This window comes from Glycine max, chromosome 2, assembly GCF_000004515.6.
Source record: "Glycine max cultivar Williams 82 chromosome 2, Glycine_max_v4.0, whole genome shotgun sequence".
NCBI classification, from domain to species: domain Eukaryota; kingdom Viridiplantae; phylum Streptophyta; class Magnoliopsida; order Fabales; family Fabaceae; genus Glycine; species Glycine max.
In genome coordinates this window covers 38,355,258-38,364,943 of record NC_016089.4, presented here as the reverse complement: position 1 = coordinate 38,364,943, position 9,686 = coordinate 38,355,258, and the positions used below count along the sequence as shown (strand labels likewise).

Sequence of the window (9,686 nt, the reverse complement as noted above, 5' to 3'; positions counted from 1 at the left end):
TCAAATATTTTTTAGGTCATTAAATCTTTAAAAAAGTACGTTACCAATTTTTTTTTTTTAAAAGTAAATATAACATATTTTTCGCTGAATGGGCATGGGCAAAGAGCCCCACATATTAATGTATAAATTTTAGTGTAATAAAATACAATAACGAAATACAGCTGTTTCTGCTGGTAACATTATTTTGGTAAATATATTATTGGTATGCAGTTCTGCTAATAGCATTTATAATAAAAAGAAATATTAATTATAGTTAAATTAAATTTGATGGAATTCGGTTTTATTTACTATTATATAAATATATATATATATTTATATTTATATTCTTGTATTTATTGGGAGAATTATCTATTTAATAAAAAAATCATATCCAATTCTCATCCTAATAAAACTTTTTTTTGAACTAATAGTAACCACCGTATTTAAAATTTAAAATAAAATAAAATCTCCTAAAAATAAAAGTATAAATTTTGGGCTGAGTTGTTGGCGTGCTGCTATTTTGTCTCCAACGACTTGGAGAAAGTAACAAAGCAAAGTCCATGTTGTGTTGCTCTCACATCACCTGACTTTGTCGTAGGATATTTGATCATTGCTTGAGATCTGCCTTTTCTGCTTCTTCTGGGTTCTTCCCAGATTATGAACATTGAAAAACACCACTCTTCAGAGCCAAGGTTCATGAACCATGTATTTTTTCCTTTGTTTATTTGTGTGATTCTGAATAAAGTTTTCATCTTTTTAGTTTTTAAGCTCCTGCTTCATGTGGGGTGCTTTGATATCTCCACCTCTGTGTTTTGTTGGCTTTTCTTAATTGGGTTTCGTTCAGTTTCTTCAATCTCTGAATGATCCTTGTTGACTTCAGGCCTAGAATTTGCTTTTGGTTTGTGGATTTTTATTGACTTCAATTTTCTGTTTGTCATGTAGTTTCATTTAATTGCTTGCATGTGTCTTGGGGGGTGTAAATTCATTTATTTAGCTATCCTTACCCCTCTTAGAATTGTGTTTCCATGTGGTTCTGAAATTTGAAGTTTCCTTGTGTGTGGTTCAAATGGATGTGTATTGACTTTTTTTTTTTACTTTTGGCTTTTGGCTTTTAGTTTTTTCATATGATACATCAGAAAACAACATAAAGGGGTGGATTTAGAAAGAAGTTTCATTACTTTGGCTAATAGAGAGTAACCTTTTGTGTGTTCTGGCCTATTAAACACATGCACTTTGTTGTGTTTTTGTTAATCTTGCATGATGAGAGTTATTATTATACATGATTGGCTGATCTTGTTTAATCTGTTGTGGTAGATATAGGAGAAGAGTAGAAATCCTTCGAATGGTTAATGCCTATGTTCCTGAATTGACTTTCTGAGAGAAGGCTTGTTCAACATTCTCAAGGGATGCAAAGATGGAGAAGAAAAGAAAGATTGTGCAGTATAGGGAGAGGCTGGATAGGACTCTTGCCTCGCCTGATCTTGCAAATGATGAGATGCTCAAAAAGCTTGTCGGAAGTCAACTCCCACCTTCTTCAGAACCTGAAGTAGAAGGTGATGAAATTACCTAAATTCCTTTGAATTTGTATTTGGGAAGGAATGGTACAAGCTAATTAGAACAATTATTTAGTTAGTTTTCTTTGTCACTTATTTATTTCAATTCATGTTTGGTTGGTGCAGGATTTAGAGATAAATTAGTAGAAACCAAGACTGCGGAGGTGTCTCACTTTCTTGATATGTTGAGGAGTGCTTCTTCAGATGATAGCGGAAGATCTTATACATCACACACTGATTGGAAAGTACGTTTTTTACTCTCTGCATTCTCACGAAGTTTTGTTTTCTTGATATACTTTTTTTTCTTATTTATGCCATGTTCCATTCATTTAGATTCTGAACCTTTTTTCGTTTTGCATGTCTAATTGATAACTACCTTTCACAGAAATCAGGAATTTACATTGGATGATTGACCTTGTTGACTCTCTTTTTGTCCAACAGTATCCCATCGTTTAAAATTCAATGGACTAATGCAATCTCTCTTGACATTTGTAACCTGACTTCTGTTATGTGTTGGGTTGAAGATACTTGATTTGTTCAATCAAATTCTCAAGTTATTGATAATTTTACTTATTTTAACAGTTAAAACAAGATGGTGACGAGTTTCGTGTTATGTATCGTGAAGGACCAGAAGGAACTCCCTTTCATACAATGCTTGTAGAAGGCTTTGTAGATGGGCCTGTTGATGTTTGTAAGTCACAATGGAGCAACCACAATGTTAATCACCGCTATTTTACTGACAAAAGCAATATTATTGAATATTGATTTCAACATGAAAATTTTAATGAGTTACTTTCATCGTTACAGGTTTATGTATCTCTTGGGAGACATGCCTTTACAAAAAATGGTGAGACTTATATTTAGTACAATATGCTCCTTGAATTTTCTGTATTCTAGTACCAATACAAAACTACACCTGTATCATCATTTTTATACATGTTTAATTTCTGTATAAAGTTCTAAGTTATCTTTATTTTGGTGTGGTTTGGGGTGCTGAGAAAATTATAGTTGCAAGAAATGCGTTTTGCAGCAGTTGACTTTCTACGTTTGATATGAGGTGGTCCTGAATGTTGTTGTACTTGTATACCTTAGTAATGTTTTTGAAACTAAGTAATATATCATTATAAAAATGTATCTGATAAATGCACCTGACACCCTTTTCACAATTTTCATTTAGGTGGCCTCAGTCTACTATTCCCACTTTCAAAATCTTATCAGCTGAATGTTTGCAAAAGACCCGGATTGGGGAACAATTATCACTAGTGAGGTTTGTCCAGCCTGCACCAAGTAAAAAAAAAAAACATTTAATGCCCTTTACCACTTTTGAATGCTGATTTTTCACTGAATTTTGGAAGAAAGGGTGAAGGTTTCATGGCCTCTGTCTCTGAGGGAAGCTATAGTGCACTATTATCTGTTTGAGTACTTTCAAGATGACTTAATTGTTGTTCTTACAAATTCGGTAATCATCTGGACCTGTGTTTGCTTTATCTTTTAGGTAAAGTTAATTTTACACTAGATCAAAGCTTAAGAAATTTGTGCTTGGTCACAGGTTCCGGATTCAAAGAATGCCACAGGAACCCTTTGTGGTTTCAACAATGAGGCAATTCCTGAAGCAAGAGAGGTTGTGAGAGTTGATTTGGTGGGAGGCTTTGCTTTGCAAAAGGTGACATCAGAAAGATGTTACTTTCGGTGAGTTTTAGGTGTACTTAAGCATAAGAATTTACTTGAATGGAGTGATGGAATATATTGGGAAAACAGTCATCAATCACAAACCATAATGCCCCATATAGGTTCTGCTTGTTTTACAAAAAGAGTTGAAGACAAATGTGAAGAAACTTTCTGTTGAATACAGCAACGTGGTTATATTTCTCTATTTTGGACCAGGACAGAATTATGATATGTATTAACAGATGTGTGATATAATAATATAATGTTTAGTTGTTGCTTGCTATATTTACAAAATTTGTTGCATTCTCTAAATGTGTCTGCATGTGTATTTACAGTGTACTTGTACAGTAATAGTATCTGATTTCCTTTTATTTGTTATTCATTTAGAATACATGGGAGAGAAAGAAAGAGAGAATTGGTTGTAGAATATTATAATTAGAATATATGAAGCTAGTTCTCCCATTGATTTAGTGAAAGTCTGCGTTTTTTCTATTCGTTATTTGAAATACTAATTTTAAACGATAACCATGACTAAAGCTTTACGATATTTATTTTACCTAATTGTAGTTGGAATCAGGACCTTCACCATGAAGGCAATGCAGTTCTGTTTATTGTGTGTCAATTCTAGTTTTGTGCTATAGTCCTCTGAGACTAAATGAAATCACTGCTTTTGAACATATCCTAGGGTTTGCATATTTTGCATTATAGATTATTAATAATAAAGTACTTTATTAGAAAAAAAAAATCTGATTATGTCGGCTTTTGGCTTTCATGGATCAGTCAGGGAATCAAATTGTTCTTTCTTTAATATTTGTTTTGTTTACTTTTTTGCATAGTCTTGGCACTATTGGTGTTTCTGTAAATGTTTATGTAGTTGGTTTGGTTATTCTGTCTAAAGTGGCCTTATTGGTTCCCACTGATTATTTAAGTTTCCAATTTTCCATTCTAATTTACGTATAGTTTCTAGAAGAAATATGAAAGTAAATTGGCTTTATGGATTAATTGTATTGATTGACATTTTGTCATGTGGTTAAAAATAAAAAAGGTACCACAAAGAAAATGGATTGTTATTAGCGCTTCTGATTCAAGACTTCAAATTTTGTAGGACAATAGCAAATATGGATATAAAGTTGGATTTTGTGCCTCCATCCCTTATAAACTTTATTTCAAGGCAGCTCATTGGTAATGGTTTCAGACTTTATCAGAAGGTTGTAGATTCTTTTCACATATGCTTCTTTTATTATGCATTCAACGGAAAATTGTTTATTTTCTCCATCTACCTAATGTGAAAACTTGTTCTTTAATTAAGAAAAATAAGTTAAAATTAAATGTCATTGTGCATTTGTTGTGATGTTCTATAATCAAACCATCTACCCTTGGATTCTTTAACTATTATCATTAAGATTACTATTATTTTTTTATTTTTGATATCAGTTATTTGTGTAAGATGGAAAGATGGATTACAAAGAAATTGAGGGATAGGATATTTTCCTTGCACAAAGCAGCATAAATGAAAATTTTCAAACACATTAACATGGATTCTTTAACTAGTGCACCAATTTAGGATAGGATTACCCTGGCTTTGTGAACTTGGTCTATTTTAATATCTGCTGATTTACCATTTTCTTCTCCATCATGCAAAAGTAAAACATCCATAGCTTCATTGCATTTTTATTTGGCACTGTTTTCTATCTTCTTATGACACAATCCAATCCATAATTATGTTATAGACGGTGTCTTCTATGACAAGCCACGATAAAGGGGAATTCAATAAGGCCTTGGGGGATCCATTATATGTTCGAATTCGGGAAGCTCTATATAACACTAGTGGATCAAAGGCCATGAATGGTAAAGAGCTTCAGCAAGTTGCAAGTGTTCTCCCTGCTGAAGATCTTGTTGAAAGTAAGCAGGGTGGGGAAAAAGATGCATCTAAGGAAGATATGAGTAATCAATATGCAAATAATGTCATGCCAATGGCAGTGAATAACAAAGTACTAGATAGTAGCAAAACCTTTAATGAGATTGTAGAAGTAGATTGTGAAGAAATTGTACAAGGTAAGGAAAAAAATGCATCTAAGGAAGATATAAGTAATCAATATGCAAATAATGTGATGCCAATGGCAATGAATACAAAAGAACTAGGTGGTAGGAAAAAATTTGCTGAGATTGTAGAAATAGATATTGAAGAAATTGTACTAATTGAGGAGGACACTGAAGAAGTAAAAGACATTCAAAATAAGGAAGTTGAAATGAGTGTACTAAGGGGCAAGAGGAGTATATATATCAGATCAGAGGTAGAACATGCTCTAGAAACATTAGAAAAAGCCATTTCAATGGTTCGTGAACAGCGACTTCATTCTCGGGTGGTATCTTCTAGCGTTGCCGACGAAGAGTCCCCTTTTATGAAAAATGATGATAAAGTTGATACATATTCCTCAAAACTCACTCAACCAAGTTCCAAAAATGAGGTTAGTGTTGAAGTACCTAATGGAGATATTTCGGAGGGAGCTTCGCAAGAAGCCCTTGGGAATAACCCTGGCATCCAAAATTCAAGGTGATTATTATATTACTGTTTTTATCATTCTATGATTGTTAAAAGGAATATAAGACTCTGATTTTGTTTCCTTCCTTATGGTTTGTTTGAAAATAAGCAGAGTAGTACAGGATGTTGCTGATCATTAAATTTTCTTTTTTTGTTCCTTCAGGTGTACAGGAACAGATCCTAACTCAAAGGACGTAAATTCTAACAAAGTAGTACCAACTTCATCAGAGCAGAATGTTTCAACATCTATTTTGTTAAGCCAGGCTGTTTCACATCCCTTGGGAAACGGAGCAATTCTGGACCAAACAACAATCAGCAACAAGCAATTAAACACTGATTCAGTCCAAGACACGTCTTTAGATCATGCAGACAAGTCAAGCAGGCAGAAAAAACTAAACACCATTGTAACTCAAAGTATGAATTCAGATGTACCAAAGAAGTTAAGCAGGCAGAAAAAATTTCTGTTGTTTTGTTGTTTTCTGCATTGACTAAAGAGAAAAGGTTAATTGGCCATGAACAGAGGAAGAAAACAGGGAATTTGTATACCTTAATTGGTCGTGTATACTGACAGGGTTCTCCCTTTTGTTTTGTTGGAAGAATCTTCTCTCTCTCTCTCTCTCTCTCTCTTCCCTCCCTTTCTATTTTCATCCTTTAGTGAAACTAAAATGTACGACTTATTCAGAATCTTTTCAAATAAGGGATTTCATTGTGTATAGTTTTATCCTATTTTTAGGATGAACTAAACTTGTAACAAATGTTTTATCCCACTGTAATATGTTTATTAAACAATACCATTATTTCTTCAACTTTTCCATATTTGTTGAATTAATTTGTCATAATATTTATACATTTGAGAATTAAATTGATCATTTAAAAGATGTTAAAATTAAATTGTCAGGGAATACATAATTACTAAATAAACTGTTTAGTTTTCTTTTCTGCATTTGAAGTTTCTTCAACCCTTCAAAGTCTAAATTACATCAAAAGGTTCACCTTTTATTTTTCTTTTCTTTTTACCGATGTCCTTTAATAAATATGATTGGTTAGTATTTAATAACTTAAAAAAATGAAAGATCAAATTATAGTTATAATTTTGACAATTATTACATCATTTAATAACTTTCAATTGGATAATATTTTCTTAAAACTCACCTTAGATTGAAAATTCCTTTCACATAGATCACATATGCAAAATTTCATATTAATCGAATATCATTTCTTATCTCGTTTATATAGATGGAAACCAACATAATATAAACATTTCAAAATATACTAACATATGGATTATTTGATTACCTTGTTCAATTTTGACAAAATTTGACACAGAGGATCTTGATAATATGTATATATAATTCAACGCTTTGATCAATAAAAAATAATATTTTATATCAATTTATAAAAATGGTGTAATAATTATTAAAATTACACTAGTATAATTTGATCTCTCTTCTTTAAAAAAAAATAGATTTTATGTAATTGAAAAAATTAAATTGAAAGAAGAAACATAAAAGAAGGAAGTGAAGATAAATTTATGAAATCTAAGATAGTGATATTCCTAAATTTACTTTCCCTAAAGTATTTCTTAGACATCTTAAACAAACACAACCAACCTATGTTCAAAAAAGACTATGGCTTGCCGATAGGTTTTAGTTTTCTCTGTAGGTACTATAGGTCACGAGGGCACGGGTAGTGAACCACCAGCTGATGGAGGTAGGGAAGTACAACCCAATGTTTCTTTTTGTGACAAGTTTTTTATGAACAAGGAAAAGCCCTCCACGCAACCTACAATTGATCTTATTCAACAACAACTTGCTAAGATGAAGTTTGAAGATGGGAAACCTTTGAAGCTTAAGGTTCTCATAGCGGAATCAATGTTTGAAGGTCAATGTGCACCATGGCAATACGCTCTATTGGTTAAGTTGTTGGGTAAGATTGGTTTCATTTTCATGAAAGATAGGTTAACTGGAAGCTGAAAATGGATTTTGATCTCATGGATGTTGGTAATTAATGATTTCTTCATGGTGAAATTTGACTTAGAGGAAGATAGTTCATGTTTCATTGACGAGGGACCATGGATGATTCTAGACCATTATCTTACGGTTCAGTGTTGGTATCCAGAGTTTGTGTCTACCACAACAACGATTGAGATGACTATGGTTTGGATTCATTTTTCAGGATTAAACCTAGTTTTCTATAATGAAAGCATTCTCTTGGCACTAGCTTCCATTGTGGGATGACCAATCAAGGTTGACTCCAATATGTTGGATGTCAAGCGTGGTCGTTTCATGATAGTTTGCATTGAGGTCTATCTCAACAAGCCAATGGTAGGGAAGGTGTGGCTCCGAGGCCACAAGTACAACATTGAATATGAAGGATTGCATCATATCTATGCGTCGTGTGGTTGCTACGGTCACTTGACAAGAGATTTCAAGAATGGGAACGATCACTTGGTTGATGCTACGGTGCAGGAGGGTGTGCAGAATCAACCACTGTTGCTAGTGCCTGGAGTTACGATGGAGAATAACAGTTTGACAGAGAAGGCCAATAATCAATCCCATTCAATTGGCATTAATGACATGACCCATAGGAAAATTGGTGATCAACATCTCATTCATGCATGGGACGAATGTTATGCAATCAAGGGAGCTAATCTTGGGGGTGTTACATGGAGGAATTTATGATGGCATGGCGCTGACGTGAAAGCCAAGTTGGCAATTCTGTTATTTCTGTTATTCAGTTGTTTGAAGGTTGTTAAGAATCAGTTTCATTAATTAGCAATTTGTATACAATTTCTCTAAATTGAGCAAGTATAAAAGCTCAATTCTACTGTGTAATCAAGGATCCAATTTCATAAATACAATTGCTACTGATTCAACCATTTCTCTATCTTTATTCTCTATTCTCTGTTTTACTTCAACCAAAGACTCGAAGACTGTTCTTCATTCTCAGGCGACCTATTGAAGGTTTTCGGCATCATTTTTGGTATCAAAGCATTGACCTCACACCTATGAAGATTATCAATGGCGGAGTACAATACTAGATCGCAAGATTTTAGAAAATTTGAAGATTCAATCAAAGAAAAATTAAAGGAGATGAGCGAAAATATCAGGAAAATTGCATATTGTGTTGGTGGGCAAGAAACTCATATTTCAGCTCTTAATCATCAAAATACAGTGCTTATGGAGAGGACAAACCAGAAGGTGCATCATGGTGGTAGTTCGCATGGATCGGGTTCGTTCCATAGAGATCGTAGTTACATGGCTACTCGTCAAGAGAAGATTGATTTTCCATGGTTTGATGGCAGTGATCTCAATGGTTGGTTGTTTTGATGTCGCTAGTTCTTTGAAATTGATGGAACAACTGTGAAAATGAAGATGAAGTTGGCTTCTATCAACCTGGAAGGACGCGCTTTATCTTGGCATCAGAATTTTGTTAGATTTCGGCTTGAAGCTGAGGTGATTTTCTAGGAAACTTATGTTGCAACTTTGGAAGTAAGATTTGGAGAAAAGCATAAAGATTCAATGTTAGAACTGTTATCCTTGAAGTAATCAGGTAAAGTTTTTTCTACTATGACCAATTTGATTACTGGGTTGGCATGGTTCAAATATCTGGAGAAATTGCTTTAGGAATATTCTTGAATGGCCTTAAGCCTGCAATTCAGCATCGTGTTAGGAGTTTTATGCCTGCATCTGTTAATCAAGCATATACATTAGTAGTCTTGCAAGAAATCTCTTTGAGAAATTTGCAACAAGAATTTAATTCGAATTCTAGGAGACCTCCTTTATTACCTACTCCTAGAACCCAACATATGAATTCATCTTCTACCTTGAAACCTACACCTAAACCATTTGCTGATTCCAAGGGCAAAGCTATTATTGACTTTGATGATAGAAGATCGAAGGGGTTATGCTTTTTGTGTGATGAAAATTATGTAAAGGGCCACA

At 33.5% G+C, this 9,686-nt stretch overlaps 1 protein-coding gene across 1 annotated transcript; it reads left to right on the top strand.

Annotated features, from left to right (window-relative positions):
- Positions 1–485: 485 nt before the first annotated feature.
- LOC100805715 (uncharacterized) lies at positions 486–6,338 on the top strand. Its single transcript, XM_003519057.5, has 11 exons — positions 486–671; positions 1,294–1,532; positions 1,659–1,777; positions 2,115–2,223; positions 2,340–2,379; positions 2,710–2,799; positions 2,892–2,991; positions 3,082–3,221; positions 4,306–4,408; positions 4,931–5,754; positions 5,906–6,338. Exons 2-11 carry the CDS (start codon positions 1,394–1,396, stop codon positions 6,228–6,230), a joined length of 1,989 nt encoding a protein of 662 aa, XP_003519105.1. The 5' UTR covers positions 486–671; positions 1,294–1,393; the 3' UTR covers positions 6,231–6,338.
- The last annotated feature ends 3,348 nt before the right edge of the window (positions 6,339–9,686 follow it).

Bases quoted from the DNA above. Each gene is read 5' to 3' on its own strand.
- LOC100805715 (XM_003519057.5), top strand. From the start codon at position 1,394: ATGGAGAAGAAAAGAAAGATTGTGCAGTATAGGGAGAGGCTGGATAGG. The intron at 2,380-2,709 runs GTGAGACTTATA...ATTTTCATTTAG, and splicing joins ACATGCCTTTACAAAAAATG to GTGGCCTCAGTCTACTATTC. The intron at 2,992-3,081 runs GTAATCATCTGG...GCTTGGTCACAG, and splicing joins TTGTTGTTCTTACAAATTCG to GTTCCGGATTCAAAGAATGC.